The following is a 19,660-nucleotide window of genomic DNA, read 5'->3' on the forward strand; positions in this document are numbered from 1 at the left end:
ACGAGCTCTGTAACCGAGCTTAACCACTAGAGGGCACAGTCGCACTATTCGCTGTTTCATTTTATATTCCATAATATAAATGCAATTTCGTTTAATTATTTTATTTAATTTTTTTCACATTTTTCTTAAATCAATTCCACTGCAGCAATACCTGATCTGAACAGCAGACAGAAAACAACAACACACCAAACGCATTTAAATCACATGACTTGTCTGTAGCTCATCCGGGTCAAAAGGCGTCAGCATGGACACGGGGGATGTTCTCGCGTCTCTGGTAGGCGATTAGTTATTGTAACTTATCAACAAATATAATGCACTGTACAACAACGTGATAGGCAAAAACAGCATTTTACTGAACAGATGCTCTCATGTAGCTAATTTTCGTAGCCATTCAAAGCCCAGAGTAATATATGTTATCTTAGTTAGCCTGCATGCTAACATGCATGTTATGAGCATATGGCAAAAATAACGAATTAGATCAGGAATACGAAATAATTTCCTTAATCACTGATATTTATACGCATCCAGGTTTAAAATGCTTAGGTAGCACTTGAGGAAGAAGGGTCCTTGACAGCGTTGATGAATAACGTTACATGAATTCTAGTCTCTTGAGGCAGCATTTGTTTTTAATGAAACTGGTTTTACGTATTAGATTTATGAATACACTTTAATGTTAAATTTACCACTGAATTGGATATTTCTGTTTTTAATAAACAGGGGGCAGAGGGAGCCACTGCGGCTGCGCACGCGCTCTCTCTTCCAGCAGAGGCGTATGGAAATGATGTGAGTTGGGATGTTTTGATTTTTTACAAATTAATTAGAAAATGTTAAATATTAGTAAAACTATTACCGATTCAAAACACTAACCATATTTTATGTTTGCCATCAGGCCCAACTGGAAGTAATGTGGGCTATGAAAGCCTACAATCACGCAGAAGTTTACTATAATGTAAGTGAATGAGTGTCCTGTTAGTTGAATTGCTTAAATGTTCAGCTTCACTGAGGGGTTTATTTCTCTACAGCTTATTTCCTCGGTTGATCCCAAATTTCTAAAACTAACAAAATCAGACGAGCAGATATACACTAAATTCCGAGAAGCATTTCCTGACCTCAGTATTCAGGTTCTGGACCCAGAGCTGCTGAAGTCAGCAGACGCTAAAGAGGTGCGTTCAGTCACTCAGGCATTTGACATGCGTTTTAAACTTCACCTGTATCTAGTTGGTCAACACATCTTTCCTTTTCTTTCCAGAAATGGAGGCCCTTTTGTAACCAGTTTGAAGGTGTTGTAGAAGACTTCAACTATGGTACATTATTACGTCTAGACTGTCAAAAGGACTACTTTGAGGAGAACACAACATTTGGTATGTGATGCCATACCTTTACTCCTTTTAGTAGTTTACACACATCATACAAGTGCACAGGAAACAATTTAAGAACAAAAAGCGTAATTTTCCCCTCCATTTTCATTTCAGCGACCAGAATCCAGTTTTACGCCATCGAGATTGCGAGAAACAGAGAAGGATACAATGACTTTGTCCACAATGCCAATTCAAAAACCAAACAACAGAAGATGGATAAGAGTTAATCATGACAGCTTAATATTTGAAGTGGCCTTCTTGGTGTAGAGGAGATCTTTCTACACAAAGCTCAACAGTGGAGAAACGCGTATAAGTGTCCTACTTATTTTTGCCCCCTTACGTAATTGTGTGTAAGAGATTTGTTTTTCTCATTTGTACTCAAAAGTTGGATGGTAATTCAATTTTGATTTTCCTGCAATGTGTGGCACCTTTTGTTTGCAATAAACAACAATACATGCTTCCCCCTGAAAAACTGCTGCTGTGTTGTGCGATTTGATTGCGTTGGAATTAGAATTGCCATGTCTTGAAAGACAAAATTGCATTTGATAGTATTGTTAAAATTAAACACCGAAATGGACTTGAACACAATTTTTTTTTTGACATCTCTCTTTCTTAAACCTCTCCAGAACCGAGGATTTTGATGGGATGTGGAGGCTCAAGTTCAAAGTTCACCTTTGAAAACATCTCGATGTACCCCAATGCTGACTTTCTCTTTCAATTTTGTCATTATTTTGGCATTTTTGCTTAACTTTCACTGCATCAACAGGCAATACTGCTACACTCAGATCCATCCAATAGAACATTGTTGAGCAGATTCCATTCACTACAGACTTCCATGACTTTGATTTACAGGAAATTCCAGGTTTTCTATGATCATGGGAACCCTGCTGCTTTTAAGAATAGGAGTGTTTATTACAAAAAGGATCAAATTTGACCTCATGGTGACTTAAAAACCATGACTGTTTGGTCTAATGTTGCGATCACAAAACTTGCACATACTAGTACAAACCAATGATGTTTATTTTGCAGTCACAATGCTTACACTATATGTAGCAGACATCCAAACAAACAATCAAACAATTCAACCAGCTACCTTATCACTCAATGGACCCAACACACAGTCGCCAAAAAACACATTCACATCAGGGAACCAAGAAAAGAAAGTGAACATCCATGAGTGTTGGACATGGTTAAGAGATGAGCTAGTTCTTCACAAACAGTTAGCAGCAACATCTGTTGAGTAGCACAAGTTGCTAATATACTCCATTCGGCCTCTGTGTTTAAATCTACCATATTCTGATGCGTTTTCTGTTATTAAAAATAAACCTGGATTCCAGGGGGGAGAACGAAAAAAAAAAAAAAAACGGGGTTAAAGCTAGAGACAACTGTCGAAAGTGATCCGGTCACGATGACTCGAGTACCAGGCTCTTTTTTTGAAGGACACGGCTACATTCTATAGGCTCCACTACCGAAGAACGCCAGATCAACAATAAAGCCACGAGAGACTGGAAGCCTGTGAGATTAAAAAGCAGGGAAAACAGTTTGACGAAAGCTCAGAGAGCAACTTCACCACAACCAAGTCAATTTATCTAATCAAATCCACAGACGACATGATCGAACCCTTCAGAGACAAAGGGGAAAGGTTACGCGTGCGTTCTCCGATGAATTTCACACGAGGATGGGGTGGATTTAGGACTGTTGCCAGGTCGGTGGTGAACATCCTCAGTGGCGGAGGTGGTGGGGATGTGACCTAAAGGTTGACGCAAGACGGACTTCATCATGCCCAAGATATGAGGGAAAACAGTATTCCTTCTGAAAACGTTAACGCAAGAGGTTTTGTGTATTTACAAAGCTCCCGTTTGTGTTCCATAGAGTCAATTTGAGGGGGGGAAAATAATAAATGTACAACTTGTGATCCTATTTGACGCTTCATCCCGCCCCCTTTGCGGATAGGTGTCAATCCCAGCACTCACGCCTCAATCCCACATCGTCACCCAGATATAAACGACTCTCCATACAGACAAACCCACACTTCAGCACAGTTGCACTAACTTACTAGACTGTAAAAAGTTTTCAATCACACTCATTATTTGTCTTAAATCGTAATCATTATAAACATTGTTGAAAATGTTATGAAAAAAAATGTACACTTTTTTTTTTTTTCCTTATGTGTTTCTATACAAGGCAGGCAAAAGCAGAGCACTATGTATACCAGCTCATCCTAACCCTTCCTCCCACAGACATGCTCTCAAACACACTCTCACGCTTACACACACACACAGACGCCCACTTCCCATCGTCCCTCTGAGTGGTTTGGGTGTGCCGCCCACTCTATAGAGTCCACACTGGTGCCGTCCCACACCCCAAACCCATTCCCAGCCAATCCCCAGCCGTACCCTCGTCTCTCTCTTTGGACTTTGAGCCCCAAATGACAAGAGAATGGTCAAGGAGAATGACCTCTAGAAACTGGCTTTAAAATATGTATATATTTATATGTGTATATATATATATATATTTATATATATAAAAAGGGGTGGGGGGAGGTGTGAAGGGAGAGAGGTAATGGGGTATTTTTAGGGACTGGGGAGTGGGAGGTGCAGGCTTGCGCAGCGGTGGTCCCCCGGCAGCCGGGCCAGGGGCGGGTGGGAGTACGGGCCGGGGCCGGGCCACATGGGCGGGGCCTGGTGCTCTATGGAATGTCAGCTCATCATATCGTTGCTGTTTACCCCGTATGTGGAATTCTTCATGGAGTCATTGACTTCTCTTCTAAATACTGAAAGATTCTGTGTAAACCTGCGAAAGAAACAGGGGGAAAAAAAAAAAGTGAGTTTGCTTAAAATATATGTACCATATACATGCAAATAAATAAGACAGTCTAGTTTACTATAGTTTGCTATATCAATCTTTTCTACAGAAATTAATACATTTAACAGACCCCCACCCCCATTTACATGCAAAGTTCGTTGGAATTCTCAGAAAATCAAATTACCGGTCTCTGTTTTTGGTCAGCAAGTTTCTCTCTATGCCCTCCATGAGATTTTCAAAGCATAAGTGCATGGCTTGCTGCTTTTCTGGTGGTTGGCTGTTCACAATGCTGTTCCTCAAATCTGCAAAATACTACAAACACAATGCAAATCAGCATGTGATTTTTGAAGGATCATGTGACAATGGAGACTGGAGTAATGATGCTGAAAATTCAGATTTGCAACAAATAAATTTTAAAATGCATTCAAATAGAAAACAGTTATTTTAAATTATAAGAGTATTTCACAATATTACTATTTTACAGTATTTTTGGTTATAATAAATGCAGCCTTTGTCTGAATATCTTCTATATCCTATCTATCTCATACCTTCTCATTGAGTAGAATCAAGCCAAGCAGTGGCCGTGACATTGACCACTGATTCCTACAATCTTCAAAAATGATGATATTCAACACTGTGGACAGCATCTGGATAAGATTGTGAGAACTCTTGTCAGATTAAGTGCATCCAATACATTTCAAAATGTAACAGTATTTGACAGACATACAGTGCACAGCATAAATGAGTACACCCCCTCTAAAACTTAAATTCAGCAATTACTCTTTACTTAGATGACATGTTAGGGTTCTTTGGATATATAATGTTCCAACAAGCCTGCTTGATCAATTACCAAAGAAGAATATCAAAATTATTCAGCAAAATAAGATTTTGATAAGATAATAAGATAATGTGTTGCAAAAATGAGTACACCCTCCTGAAAATTACTTAAAAAAAAAAAAAAAAAAAAAAAAAGTGTATAGCTTTAAGGCTATTTTTGATCAACAGGTAAGTATATTGAACCAAAACTTTTAAAAACCAAGTAATTTCCTGACAATTAAAAGCGTTATATAGCCCACTGAATCATACTCAGACTTAATGCTGGCAGCAGTGGAACCACTTGGGAGAGAACTGCCAGTTGACTTATTTCTTAACATAAAAGAGGACAATGTTACAAGAGGAATACCAAATTATTGTTTTAAGTGTGAAAATATAGCAGAAGTAGCACCTACATTCAAAAACAATGGACTTGTGACAAGGCTCCTGAAATAATCAGATCTTCACTTTAAGTTTTCATTTAGCGATGAGTGAATTTTTGCTAGAGAAAGCAGGAGAAATAACAAGCAAGTGTCTCAAAGCTATGAAAAAAGTAACACTTTATCTCACAGAGTATGACGCAGCCTGCAGAAGTGACATGCACGGTTGTTGTCACCACTAGAATTACCTACTGTAGCCAAAGGAAAATAAACTCATTTAACCTCTTCCAAGGCCCATATTTACAAAATAGAGACTTCTGGGAATCCATACTCTGGTCTCAAGAGACCAAGTCAATCATTTTGGATCCAAAAGCATCCAAAATGTTCTGGTGTTGCTAGAGGAGTACAGTGAGAAGTGCTTGGTACCCACAGTGACGCTCAGTGGTAGTAAAGCTTTTATGAATGAGTGCTGAAGGTGTGAGGGAGGTGTGCTTTATCAGCGCTGTCATGAATTCACACACTACTGTGTGATGTAATAAAAAAAACTTGAAACAGAAGGTGCTACCCTCCCCTCATTCCCTGCATTATTGGGCATTTTTTCAGCATGACAATGAAGATATTCACTCTCCCAAGGTGAAAATCCTTCAGTGGACATGTATTTCACTCAATCTTAACGCTCTTGAGCAGCTGTGGGGGATTCTGTAGAGACGAGCTGAGCAAAACTCCCCATTAAAGACCAGAGCATTTAAGGAGGTCATCCTCCAGGAGTTAAACAGGACAGATGTGAAAATTTGTCATGAACTTGTACACTCAGTGCCAAGAAGGGTCAGAGCAGTATACTTAAAGTTCTGGAGGACATACTAAGTACTAGAATATTATACATTTGCTGAATTAATTCTAGGGTGTACTCATTTCTGCAATCCTTCATTTAAACAAAATTGGCTAATTTACTTATCTTACAGAAAATATTGGCATATATTTTGTTGTTTTTATTAAGCATATGTTTAACACATTTCAATTTTACCATCTTTCCATGAATTATATAAGTGATCATTAAGAAATGACATTTTTTATATTTATTCATTTATGCTGTGCACTGTGCATAGGGCTGAGTGATATGGCCCAAAAAATGATTTTTTATTTATATCAAGTCGATATCAATAATTATGATAAATTTCAAATATTTCTTTCTTTCATGTTTAAAGGCAGATTTTTGCTCCTATGTGAATGTAGAAATCAGACCATTTATTAATGGTTTTAAACAACTGTTTATGGTCAAAAACTTACATTTCACGTTTTTTTTTATTACACTTTTACAGTCATTTTTCCTTAAAATAAATATATCAATAGAAAAATTTATTTCTTAGTTTTTACACTGATATTGTTACAAATCATGAAAACAGGTTTGTGACTGATACATATCTTCAGCACAGTTTGCAGTGCAGGCTGCAATATTTAAAATAGTAAATGTTTTGTCTCTTAGAAATGCACATTTGACAAGCTTGAGGTGACAGTAGTAGCAGCTTGAGTTAGAATGCAGATGTAAATTTATGTTCATTATCAAAAACGGTAACATCTGAAAAAAGCATCTCATTTTTATATATTGAAATTTAATTATTCTGACTGTTTGAGTTCTATTAAAATTAACCATTGGTCTTCCATAGTAGCAAACATTTAGATCATGAAAACCACAGTTACAATTTCATGGTAAAAATGTAACGCTCTGGTCTCTAGGTATTTGTATGAAAAAAAAACAGTAGTCTAAATGCATTTAGTATTAATGCACAAACGCTATAGCTTAATCACATATACTGTAATTATATCCCATTACTTCTCTAATACAATTTATACATTAATAATATAATTCAATATGAATATCCCACATTTCTGCCAAATACCATGGTGTAGTTACTGTTACTACAGTAAATCCATGGTAAATGATGGCGATTTGTAGATTTGAGGAAAATTATATGGCGATAATTATCATTATCGGTATTTTTATTTAAATCGCCCAACCCTAGACATACACAAAAAAGTTTTTATATAATGAACATAAATTGCTGTGAAAATTACGAATTTTGTTCCTCTTATGCTTTAAATATGATGAAAAAAAGGGTTTATTTTATGATTTTATTTTTAAATCTCAGGTCTTTCAAAGCCTCAGCTCACCTGCTGGATCATCTCAGGGTGCTGCTGCATTATATGAAGGAAGCGGTCGCTCTCCTGGGCCATAGGTGCCGCTCGTTTCTTCGTGCTGCGTGACAGCTGTTTGAAGAGATAAGTAACTATGTGGTCCAGGCTTGAGCAGCAACCAGTGCATACCATTGTGTCTGAGGAGACAAACAGAAAGCTCAGGTTCAAAAGTTCACAAACACCTAAGGGTCCACGATGGAACTACAGGAGGGTTTGTGAGATTAAATAGTATAAAAATGATGCTACACAAAAGAAAATTCATAAGCTGAAGAGAAGGTCCTTACCAAGTGCTGTAAGCCCCTCCGATATGGAGGACAGGATGTACATGACCACATGAGGCTCCAGGCTGGCGATAAAGTTCATATGGTCTTGGGTTAGCACCTCCAGAAGAGAGTAGTAAGACTGACTAAGCTTTGGATAGTCCTGCAAGAACAAGAACAAATCAACCAAAAGTCAACCAATCTGAATGCTGAAGGAAAAAATCCTGAAGCTGACAGCTGATGATTTTTACCAGCAGGTCACTGTGAGGGATGGACAAGAGCAGCTTAATAAAGGTCTGCAGAGCGTTGTCCAAGGCATCGTCGCCGTACAGACGGAAGACGCCGAAATTGACATAGTTGCCGCTTAATACAGCTTTCAGCATGGAAAAACAAATGGATATTCCCTTCAGTTTCAGCGCGTACACCTGATCTTTTGGCACCTCACCCAGAGTCAGGATCCGATTGCCTTGAAATGAAAAAGAAATACTATTACCATGATTATTCAATTAATGCTCTTCAGATTTAATAATGCTACAACATACCAGAGGAACAGTTGATTGAAATATGAAAACTGGGTTATTATAGGAGAGTTTGTACCATATGTTGTAATCATCTTGCTGGTTTCCCTGAACAGCAGGATTCCATTCGGTGATGACACATCAAACTGTAATCTCTGTGACCTTCATGTAAAAAAAAAAAACCCCACTTTGAGTCAGAGAACATAGTGCTGGGCAAAATTATACCCGTTTCATGTGACGGTATTTATTTTTTTCATGCATGACCGGGTGTTAACCACATTTTCTACTGATTGAGAGAGGAAAAACTGAAGTAGATTGACTTAGAATGCCATATTTTACTGTCATGATGAGCTAATATTGTAGAAAAATTCCACACTAAATAGTGACTAAACACTCAATACATGTTAACCAGGAGTCATTCTCATTTATAAATCGCAACATCGTCTGATAAAATCAACAGGCATCTAACGTTACACTAAAGAGCGGCTGGTTTTGGCTATATTACTTTTTGTCTCATGCAGTGCACTGCCTGCGTCTGAGTAACAAACTAAAAAAATAAAATAAAATACAAAAAAAAACAACTACTAACAAAAAAAAAGTGCATAATATTAACAGACGACCTATGCTCATATTTATAATTCCAGAAAAGAGACCCCTCTCAAACAGTGTCGCGTTCCAAACGTTATTGAAATGACACCAGTATTGCGGTATTTTAAAAATTCATATCATAAGAAAAATAAACACCGGTATTCGGTATGAACCGGTAAACCGCCCAGCACTAGGAGAACATACATAACCCTTAAACTCAGGTCTCTGAGACATATGCAAGATGTAATATTGTGTACCTGTTGTGGACGAGCTCAGCCATGAGTTTGAGGACCGGTGTGGTGCAGGCAGGTACATGGTACCAGAGCTCTATTGCCCTTTGTAAGATGGGCATGTAAGAGGGGTAACTAAGATCCATTAAGGAACACATTAAAATTGGCATTCAGTCTGATTTGACCTAAGAGATTAGTTTTATATCATTTACTTATAAGTTTGTTTTAAAATTAAGAAAATATCAAGTAATAAATAAAAGAAAATAACAAAAATACTAAGAAAATAAATAAAAAACAAAATTACAAAAACACATGAAAAAAAAAGAGTGAACAAAGAAATTACACAAAATAAGTGAACAAACACACACACACACACACAAAACAAACAAACAAACAAAAACAAAAAAGCTACACAAATAAAAATAAACAATTGCACAAAAATAAATGAATAAATAAAAACAAAACGTAAATAAAAAAAGAGAACACGCACATAAATAATTACACACCAATAAAATAAACAAAAACAAAAGCATATTAAAGGATACATCCAATCAAAGAGCATCATAAAGCTGGTCTTGGCATTAAAGGCAAAGGCAATTCCCCTCAGATCTCTCACCAGTCCTACTAAAGTCCTCTGAAAAAACAAAACAAAAACAAAACATTTGTTAATTTCTCATATATGAAAAGACTGGGGTGCAGATGCATTATATAGGTCAGCAACAAATAAGAAAACACAAGGTCATGCCACACTGAGGTTGCATGATAAACAATACAACGTCTCACTTTTGCTTCTTGTTCATTGAAGGTGTTGGTGCTGAACATCTGAGCTATGGCCTCGAATGCAGCAGTGAGAGGAAGCATGAACTGTTCAAACTGGTCCTCATCCTCACCTGTCAAAGACCAAGAAAGTCTCTAAAGATGTCCTTTTACATGACACTTATATGCTATATCTATAGGTACACCCTTACCCAAATCTACCATAAGAAGTCTTCCCAAGGCTGTGTAGAAAGTGGTCCGACACCTCATGTCACTGAGGTTAGCCTGATTGTTCACACCCAGGAAAGAAAAGTGCTCACTCTGTCACACAGAAGAAAAAACAAGACATTTGTCAGCCCTTTAAAAAGGTACTCAAAAAACTATTTAAGAATAGTAAAACTGTTATTTGTAATTACATTACTTTTTTTTTTGCCTTTTCCTTATTTTTTTTTTATTGAAAAAAATATCTTGCCCTTTTATGTCATTGTCCATTAATTGTGCTTCAGGGACAAATAAAGTTAAAGTGGAGTTAAGAAGGAGAAAAGCTCAAATTGGTCACTTACTGTATGGTTGTTTAGCATGAACTGGACAGCACTGAGTTTCACAAGTTTTCTAACACTGCTGTACGTGAGAAATAAGGTTAAGGAAACAGACCAAAACATATTCACTGTCAAAAATAACTGTCAATCATCCTCAATAACAATACTAATATTGTTTCAAATTTAAACCAGCAACAAGTATGTAAGGATATCCAATCGAGAGGTCATTGAGGAGCTGTAGTGTCTTAGATGTGATGGGTTCACACTGTCCCCAGTACTTCAAGTTGGTGATTCTGCATTAAAACAAAACTCTACGTTAAAAACATTGTTTTTAATTGTAATTTTTGGTAAAATAAGGTTTTATAACAATTTTACCCATCATTAGCTGACATTAACTCACATTTTCCCAATGAAAACACTGAGTACCATGGTCTCATCATTCAAGCCAAGAACCTCTGATAGTCTTCGATACAACTAGGGGTCAAACAAAAGTAGTATTATTTCCTGTCATCATATATTCATTTTGAACTGGTGTTTTGCACTGTAGCTTGAACAATTGATTTTATAAATGTAAAATTTTGTAACATGATAAACTACAAAATAAAACAGGGCCATGAGAAGCAAGCAACTGCGGCAATTCACAGGGGGCTCTTACAAATCCATAAACTATAATGATTTGGTCAGATAAGGGGAAAAAGGTAGGTCAAATTAATTTCCAAATTAAAACTTAAAATGTTACCTTTAGTGACAAATACAGTATAAATATTTTTCTAACACAAATAAAACACACTGCTAAAAATAAAATCTTGGAAGAAAAAAATCCTTATTGTGGAGTCCTGATTATGGTCCCAAATGGCACCTTCCACTGAGTCTACACTTTGCTGCATGGGCAGCTGGGTAACAGTACACTGTAAGTTTGCATCCCTACAGTCCAAATTAAGTGTGCCATTTGGGACAATTCTCCATTAAATCTAATACATCCAATTATCAAGATCCAATCAAACTTCGTAATAGTTCTCACACTATTCGTACACATCATAACAGGTAGGAGGAGCACTTATAAGGTGTTATTTTCCAAGGTAAAGGACAACAGGCTAAAGCCAGTGTTTCCCCTGCCATTATATTAGGGGGGCCCCCCCGTCCCCCCTTGAAGGTCAAGTTAATTTTATTTAATTTTATTTTCTCTATAGTGCTAGATCACAACAGAAGTCATTTAAAGTTGCCATTCCTATAGAACAGTCAGGTCTATACCATGTTCTTTTATTATCTTATTTACACGATGGCATGTCATTTCTGTCTCTGCGTTACATGGTCGCGATCTCTGCATCGCGCACTGCAGATTTCCACCCCGATGCACGCACACACACACACACACACACACACACACACACAAGTGAGCACACTCCCACTAGTATTTGTAAATATTAAGCCGCAAAACGACTATTTAAATATGAATTCTCTGTGTCTCTGTGTTAATGAATGGCGCAGACGTGTGGTTTTGTTTCCTACTCGTACTGAAGCATGGGTGATGCTCCCGGTGATACTAACATCTGTGTCTCACTAAATGAGGACATAAATAATCTCTCCAGAACTGCTCTGAGAGTCACTTCATGAGCATTTGACCATTTCTTTTAAGTAAAACTATCCTCATATCATATCACACAGAAATGTAAAGGTGTTCACGGCAACCCGTCAAAATAAAAGTTTGATTTAACTTGAAGACATTGTGGCAGAAATATATTACTGTTGGTCAATAGAATGTACGTAATAGGCTACTACTACTACTAAAATTATTAAAGCCTTATTTTTAAGGAATAATCATACAATAGCCTATTTCTTCAATGTTTTCATTGTAATATTGTAAAATTTAATTTAATTGTAAAATAAAATGTGATTAATTTTCATTAATTAAAAGATAAATTAAATGAATATTTTATGCCTTAAATGTAAATACACAACACAATTTCTGAGAAAAAAAATCATAAGGCTATTGTAAGAATAAATTAAACGTGTTTTTATGCTTTCAAATAATTAGACATGCTAAAACACAGAATTTGGTAACAATAAAACATAAGGCTGGAAAAAATAAAACATTTCATAGGGCATTAAACATGTAATTTTTGTTAAACTTTTAATAAATTAAAAGCCGTAAACCTAGGGGAAACACTGAAAGCAGAACTAAAGACAGGTTTAGAGGAACAGCTAGTCTTTCTATGTGCACTTATCTTCTCTGTTCACACTTTGGAATCTGAGTAACAGGAGAGAAAACTTCAGCTTTCTGGTTAGTTGAGACAGAACACTTTCATCTCCAACATAAAAAAACCATGGTTTCAAACCTACATGTCCATTTACAAAGCAGACTAAAAGATTGAAACCACAACTAAGCATGCAAAAAAGCTGAATCGACTGTCTCTTTTCAAAGCCCAGACACAACACAATCACAAATTTCAGCCATTCTGAGAGTTCAATGGCAAAACCCTGTGAATGTTACAAGAGATCAATAAATAATTTACTGCTAGCCATCTAAACAAACCACAGCTTGAAGTTCACGCTCACACAGACAAATACAACATAACTGCAATTACCTTTGATGATTTTTGCACCTGGTCACCGATGTAGATTTTGCGAAACTGCTCAAAGAAACTGAGCATGGCTAACTCAAGCTTCTCATTTCCTGCTTGAGCCAGTCGTGAGTCTGTGAGGTTCATTAACTGCAAAACTCTGAAAATGACAAAATATGAAGTCAATATAAATATTACGTAAAATTAAACAATGGGAAGTGAGATCGCTTCATCTCAGGAGACTCATACTCAAAATAAATTGTCAACATAAATTAAAACTAAATCAAGCGTTATAAATGTTACGTGAAATTAGTCCCGATTAGAAAGTTACAGTATGAGATAAGGACATTCAGTTTTTTTTTCCTCAGATTTGCTAAATATCATATTTAACAGAGTCATTAAATTATTTGTTTTTAAAATGATCTAAACAATGTTATTACTTTTGCGTCACATAATAGCATAGGTTAATATGAATGTAAAATTAAGGAAAATAAGAATACCCAAATGACCACTTTAAAAAAAAGCATATTATAAATTGTCTTTAAATTTGATACAGATACTGTTCATCACTAGTTTGATATACTATTTGAAGCATTAAAAATCTGAATGCCTGTTCATACCAAGACAAATGTTTTGTGTGAAAAATTCAATGCGATAAACATTTTAAATGTTTCAATTCAAATTGACTGGCTGTTAACGTGTCTGCTCATTGTGAACAATCATCGTGTGTCAATGCAATTTTTTTTTTTTTTTACAGAGTTCTAATCTTTTCCAATTGCACTGTGAACAAAAACTGGCCAACCAATACGATTGTGTTTTTGGTCACATATCCAGAGTCTCTGCTGCTACATAAAACTACACTCATGAACAGTGTATTTGGTGCTGTTTGATAAACATCATAGTGAATACAAAAATCTGAAAGGCTTTTCGAAAATATTTAAATACTGTTTGACTTCCTGTATTCTTCTTAGCAAGAGTGTGTCAGAAACAAAGTTGTACTGTGCTTTGTGTCCTGGGGTATTTCTGCTTTTTTGTAAGCACCACCATTCATTCATGTAAGCATTCATTCAGCCCATCTGACTTCTATTATTTTTTTTTTTTTACACATTTGGACAGAACAGACAAATCGTATGACTGAATTTTCATTTTGTCTTGGTGTGAACAGGCCTTTAGGGGCGATTCCTCACCGACACACAAGCTCCCCATCCATGGCATCTTGCTCATCTGTGCTGGCGAAGGATACTCTTCCTCCAATGACTGCACCAATGATATACACTAACCACGTCAAGCGACCTGGACAACACATACATAACGTAAGCATTGTTATGATACAATATATTAATTAGTATATTAGGTTTTGTTTCAAGCTCACCTTCCTGCACTGCTATGTCCATTGTGCTGGAGTTGGTGGACTGCAGCAGCTCCTGGTATGACTGGGCCGACTGATCGAAGAGCTGGACCAGCAGGGCGCAGGTCTTCTCATATTCGCACCGCCCGATAGTAGACAGCTGGTCCAGCTGCTGTTGCACCAAGCCAGCATCGTCCAAGGGGTCTTCAAGACCATCCCTGCATAGAACGGATATTGTATAGTCACTCATCTATGACATTCTTGCTTATTGGACCTAACCATGACTTCAATTAGTGCTTACTCTACCTTAGAATGATGTGCACGGACTCAAGGCGGGACGTAATGTAAGCCTTGGTCACCTCAGGGGTGTAGGTCTCCAGCATGTGGGGCTCTGTGGCCTTCACATAAGGGACAGATGCCGCCAACCGCTGCCACAGGCTCAGCAGATAGTGCACGCTGTTGGGTGCAAACTCCCAGTGCTGGGACAAACCAAAGTTATTATCAGTCTTTGAAACGCCAATTTTTCATAGATCATATTCACTTAATTCCATCAGCAAATTAACAAATAATCGCAGTCAAGTTGGCTCAACTTCTGTAGACATCACATATTAGCTTAATTTTAGCAAGTCTTTCACTCACCTGCAGACTAGTTACGGTGAAGTTAGCGATCAGTCTTATGACCTCGGGGTAGTTCTCTACTTTAACCAGCTCTCCCAACTGATAGTTACTCTTGAGTCGAGCCAGCAGTCGACAGAACTCATGGTAGTTGTTTGGGTCTGACAAACTCTGCAAATCAAACAATATGTATTGAAAATGTTACAACATCAACCACATAATACCTGCAAATAGATTTGACATTTTAACGCAGCGATTTTCAGGCTACATGTTTAATACATGGAATTATTCAACTCTTTTTACATAAATATCATCCAAATATTAATGACAATTATTATTATTATTATTATTATTATTATTATAACTAATATTAGGATGGATGGCATACTTGAGGGTTCTCCAATATTCTTTTCACACCATCTACTAAATGGGAAAGGAACTTTGCTCGCTCTGCGTTGTTAAAGAGAGACCTCCGGACAGATGCTATTTGGACTAAACAAGACAAAACCTGAAAGACAAACAGAACATTCAATACTAAGCAGTTCACATTATTATTGGAAGAGTCTTAACATTATCTACGGGGCAAAGGCTTGTTTATCTGACACTCACCAAGGGAGACAGCGAGGGAGGGATGGAATGATACAAATCAAAAAACAGCTGCAAGGTTGAGGAATCCAAAAAGGCTATAGATGAGAGAAAAATCACAAAATTATGCATGAATTCAACATGAATACCCTGTTACTGCTCAAAAGGACTTTTTGAAAAAAGTGCTCACCAAGGCTGCATTTATTTGATCAAAAATTGTCAAACCAGAAATATTGTGAAATGAGAATTTAAAAGTTTTCTATTTTAATTAAGCTGAATTCTCAGTATCATTACTCATGTCTGTGTCACATGATCCTTCAGATATCATTCTAATATGCTGATTTGCTGCTTAAGAAATATTTATTATTGTTATCAATGTTGTGATAGTTAATATTTTTCTGCAAACATGATAATCTTATTTTTTTATTTTGTTTTTGATACAAAGAAAGTTCAAAATAATAGTATTTATTTGAAATGGAAAACTTTTGTAACATTATATATGTTTTTACTGTTTCTTTGGATCAATTTAAAGTGTCCTTGCTGAATTAAAGTATTTATTTCTTTAAAAAAAAGAGTCACAATAGCAAAAAATAAAAAAAATAAAATTACAAAATATACTATATAATAAATTCTAAAGGAGGTTAAAAATATTAATAAAAAATTATTGCTGAAAATGTTGAATGCAGCCTCTTTAAACAAGCACTGGAACACAGTTGCACCATTCATTCATTGTTTGCCAGAAATTGCCAGATCACCTGATCTCCAGCTGGTGGGGATCTGGACGGTGCACAGATCATCTGAGGACTCATCGGTGGATGTACCGATAAAATCAAAGTTGAGGCAATTGTGGGCCAGTTTGAGGAGCTGCATGAGTAGCCCATGCTGGCTCTCATCATTTAGATTCAAGTTCTTCCCAGATGCCTGCAGACATACAGAACAATCCATTAAGTCATTGACATAAATCCCAAGCAGGCTGGTTTAGCGGTTGTGAAGAATATACAGACAGACAGTTCTTTTGTTCAGTCTCTGAAGCATTACCCTTACCTGCTTCAGGAGGTTGCAGGAGAGGGTAAAAATGTCAAACAAGGAGGAATCTCGAAATGATGATGCAATCTTTCTATGTTTTGTAAGTGGATGTGTTGAGTCTGCCTGGAGAATCGAAAGAAGATTCAAGGAATCAGTACTCTATCTTTATTGCAACTTTCAGTTATTGAACCCAAACATACAGCAATGAAATTTACATTTAGTCATTTAGCAGACGCCTTTATCCAAAGCGACTTACAAATGAGGACAATAGAAGCAATCAAAACCAAAAAAAGAACAACAATATGCAAATTAAGGCACACTGCGAGCAGAGAAACTTACTTGGTTAATCTCATTGGTTAACTGGGAAAGAATTGTGACTCCTATGATGCAGTGTTCCACACTATCCTGACAGAGTCCAAAAAAAAAAAAGAAAAAGAAAAAAAAAAAGAGTTAAAAATACAAAGAACTTCGTAACTTCAGGAACATTACTCAAATTTAACATCAGCCAATTTTAGCTATTGCAAATGTTTTCATTTATGTCATCATGCGAAGTATGAAAGTGTGAGTGACAAACACTTCAAATGTGACAAGTCGGCTTTAGTGATGTACTGTAATGAAAATGTCTAACTAAAAATGAAACACATTGGGACAAAAACCAAAACAGAGATGTGATTTATATTAGCATTTGAATCATGTCATATACTGAGTGCGCACAAAAGCCAACCATTTGAATTTTTACCACGAAAAGCTTCTATAGACTTAAAGGAGTCCTATTACGCTTTTTCACTTTTTGAATTTTAGTCAGTGTGTAGTGTGTATGTTTGGGCATAAAAAGATCTACAAACTTACAAATCTCAAAGTCCACTCCAAAGGGAGATATTTCGTTTTTTAAAAATCCCATTTCAAGAACTACAACATTGATTTCCGGTGTTTGTGATATCACAAAGCGGTCCATTAGAATATCATTAAAATAAATCCTGCCTACGGAAATTCGAATGGTTGGGGGGTGGAGAGAACGCTTGGTTGAGCACTGCACGTTTCAAAATCGGAACCCGCTGCGGGTATTTTTTATGTCGCCACAAATAGTGTGTCTGTGGGACACTGGACTGTGGTATAAATTAGGGGTGACCCCGAGTAGTTGACGATTCGATGCTTCGATAGGAGGAGCCTGATTCGACTACCAATCTCACAGTCATGCCATTTTGGCTATATGGGGGTGCTCAATGTCTGCTTTCACATAGAACTACCGGTTTTCTCCCAATAAGTTAATATACAGCCTATTATGAAAATGCTGTTAATAAGAATCTGAAAAGAAGGAAGCTTTAAATAAATATTTTAACATGTGTGAATAAATCCAACCACCCCCTATAGATTTAAGTTTCACTTTCCATAATCCGTGACCGACAGAGGAGCATCTTGGCGGCAGGGAATTAAATCTTTAACAAGACTCAAACTGACACAGGCAGAGTGAAAGACAGGATTTTTTTCGACCAGGTAGGGTACAAGTGATTTCAAAACATTTCAGCCGGTTTATATCGTGTATATATTACTTATGCATTTGGTTGAGTTACGCTGCAGTAAAGTTTCATTGTACGGTGATTATATCTTCAGTGAGCAGCACGAGCAGTACAAACAACAATGCAGAATATTAATAATAACCATGACAGGGACTGTCATATACATAAAATTATAATGAGAACATTATTATAATAAAACGCTGTGGATTTTTAGAGTTTAGTTGCTGTGTTTCTGCACGTTGTTGCATAAAGAACGCGTCCACAATAGGAGTTCATTCAGAGCTGCGCAGCTGCAGACACTTTCATGCTTTCGGGGCATGTTTTTGCAGATAGCCTATAAGTCTTAATATAATGTTATGTTGTATAATTAATGAAGCGTAGGTTATTCTAGATGAGATAAATGATGAGTTAAATAATCCCATTGATTAAAAATCTGCTATCAGATGCTTCACTCTACTGGTCATCTTCAGCGCGCGCAGTTCAAATGCACAACATTAATAACTTCTGTCATATACATAACGTTATAATGAGAGCACTATTGTAAAAAATGTTGTGAATTCTTAAGGTTTCGCTGACGTTAAAACATAAAACATTATTTTTGTATCTGCGAGGCGTCCGTTACACATTTTTCCTGTGTGTTAACGTCAGTATTTATGACTGTTGAATGTCTGACTTGACTCTTGGTAATGTATTTTGTCTCCGCCCCCATATCATTCGACTATCGGCAAGATTCGAAAATACAGATTCGACTATGAAAATCCTTAGTCGGGGACACCCCTAGTATAAATAAATTAAACTGTATAAACAGTTTCACTGCAATTCATGTTATAATGTTAGAATTAAAGAACAATAAACAATCAATTTTACCATTGCACTTATCTGTACATAGTAAATGCAGTTATTTTTAAGCTGTTGTTGACATCCTATCTAAAACGTGATTTAGTCCAAAAAAACAATAACGTTACCACTTTAATATGTCTTGCAATATCCGTGCGTGCAAAGTAAGGATGTTCATTTTAACCGTTTAACCGTTAACCGACCGATAAGAATTTTGACCGATTAATACGATCAGTTAAACGGTTTAAAGTCACTTATTTATTTATTTATTTTTCAGTAATTTATAAAAATATTTTAAAAGGTTTGCTGTATGGTTAAAATATGCTACACGTATATAAAAAAAAACAAAAAAAAAAACACTTTATATCGCATTTTATTATTTCATTCAGAAATAGGCCGACGCGAATTACAAACATTACAATAAACACTGTAAACATATAGGCTATTTTAGTTCCCCTCACTCCTCAACAAATCCTTTCAATTAACAGTAGGCTATTTAGAAAAGAACAAGAATTAAAAATGTAAGAAGCTATAGGCCTAGCTATATAAATGACAAACCAAAACAAATTAATTTAGGCTAAACGAAACTGAAATCAATGTTGGGTCTCTCATTCATACAAAATCAAATGTTTCCGTATTCGTGATGTATTTGAATGCCAAAATATTATTTACCTTTTATGTAGCCTAGGCCTACTTCACCCCCAATATCCACGTAAAACAAAGCGTTTCGC

At 36.4% G+C, this 19,660-nt stretch overlaps 3 protein-coding genes across 4 annotated transcripts in view; 1 reads left to right on the forward strand and 2 right to left on the reverse strand.

The window, feature by feature from the left end:
- Window positions 1-4,151, reverse strand: part of dmtn (dematin actin binding protein) — a 28,516-nt gene extending 24,365 nt beyond the window's left edge. The window contains exon 1 of the transcript XR_009273042.1: window positions 4,085-4,151. The gene's annotated coding sequence lies outside the window, so the exon portion shown is untranslated. The remainder of the gene's footprint in view (window positions 1-4,084) is intronic.
- xpo7 (exportin 7) overlaps window positions 1-19,660 on the reverse strand; it is a 40,877-nt gene that overhangs the window by 15,146 nt on the left and 6,071 nt on the right. The window contains exons 5-28 of one of the 2 annotated variants that reach the window (XM_058788599.1): window positions 16,915-16,980; window positions 16,594-16,698; window positions 16,305-16,470; window positions 15,574-15,647; window positions 15,353-15,472; window positions 14,989-15,135; window positions 14,656-14,828; window positions 14,374-14,567; window positions 14,189-14,294; window positions 13,026-13,161; window positions 10,841-10,914; window positions 10,653-10,733; window positions 10,465-10,528; window positions 10,114-10,222; window positions 9,929-10,035; window positions 9,691-9,779; window positions 9,173-9,280; window positions 8,407-8,489; window positions 8,061-8,275; window positions 7,834-7,972; window positions 7,526-7,686; window positions 4,712-4,810; window positions 4,348-4,475; window positions 4,085-4,151 (exon numbers count right to left, since the gene is read on the reverse strand). In XM_058788599.1, coding sequence (XP_058644582.1) covers window positions 4,085-4,151; window positions 4,348-4,475; window positions 4,712-4,810; window positions 7,526-7,686; window positions 7,834-7,972; window positions 8,061-8,275; window positions 8,407-8,489; window positions 9,173-9,280; window positions 9,691-9,779; window positions 9,929-10,035; window positions 10,114-10,222; window positions 10,465-10,528; window positions 10,653-10,733; window positions 10,841-10,914; window positions 13,026-13,161; window positions 14,189-14,294; window positions 14,374-14,567; window positions 14,656-14,828; window positions 14,989-15,135; window positions 15,353-15,472; window positions 15,574-15,647; window positions 16,305-16,470; window positions 16,594-16,698; window positions 16,915-16,980 — 2,811 coding nt within the window. Of the gene's footprint in view, window positions 1-2,360; window positions 4,152-4,347; window positions 4,476-4,711; window positions 4,811-7,525; window positions 7,687-7,833; window positions 7,973-8,060; window positions 8,276-8,406; window positions 8,490-9,172; window positions 9,281-9,690; window positions 9,780-9,928; window positions 10,036-10,113; window positions 10,223-10,464; window positions 10,529-10,652; window positions 10,734-10,840; window positions 10,915-13,025; window positions 13,162-14,188; window positions 14,295-14,373; window positions 14,568-14,655; window positions 14,829-14,988; window positions 15,136-15,352; window positions 15,473-15,573; window positions 15,648-16,304; window positions 16,471-16,593; window positions 16,699-16,914; window positions 16,981-19,660 lie in introns of those variants that run through there. The other variant, XM_058788598.1, reaches the window with a different exon arrangement.
- pbdc1 (polysaccharide biosynthesis domain containing 1) lies at window positions 193-1,832 on the forward strand. The gene is made up of 6 exons (XM_058788602.1): window positions 193-274; window positions 718-783; window positions 890-949; window positions 1,023-1,163; window positions 1,250-1,361; window positions 1,473-1,832. The coding sequence occupies exons 1-6, from the start codon at window positions 245-247 to the stop codon at window positions 1,583-1,585; spliced, it is 522 nt and encodes a 173-aa protein (XP_058644585.1). The 5' UTR covers window positions 193-244; the 3' UTR covers window positions 1,586-1,832.

Source organism: Onychostoma macrolepis, chromosome 10 (genome assembly GCF_012432095.1).
Source record: "Onychostoma macrolepis isolate SWU-2019 chromosome 10, ASM1243209v1, whole genome shotgun sequence".
Taxonomy (NCBI): domain Eukaryota; kingdom Metazoa; phylum Chordata; class Actinopteri; order Cypriniformes; family Cyprinidae; genus Onychostoma; species Onychostoma macrolepis.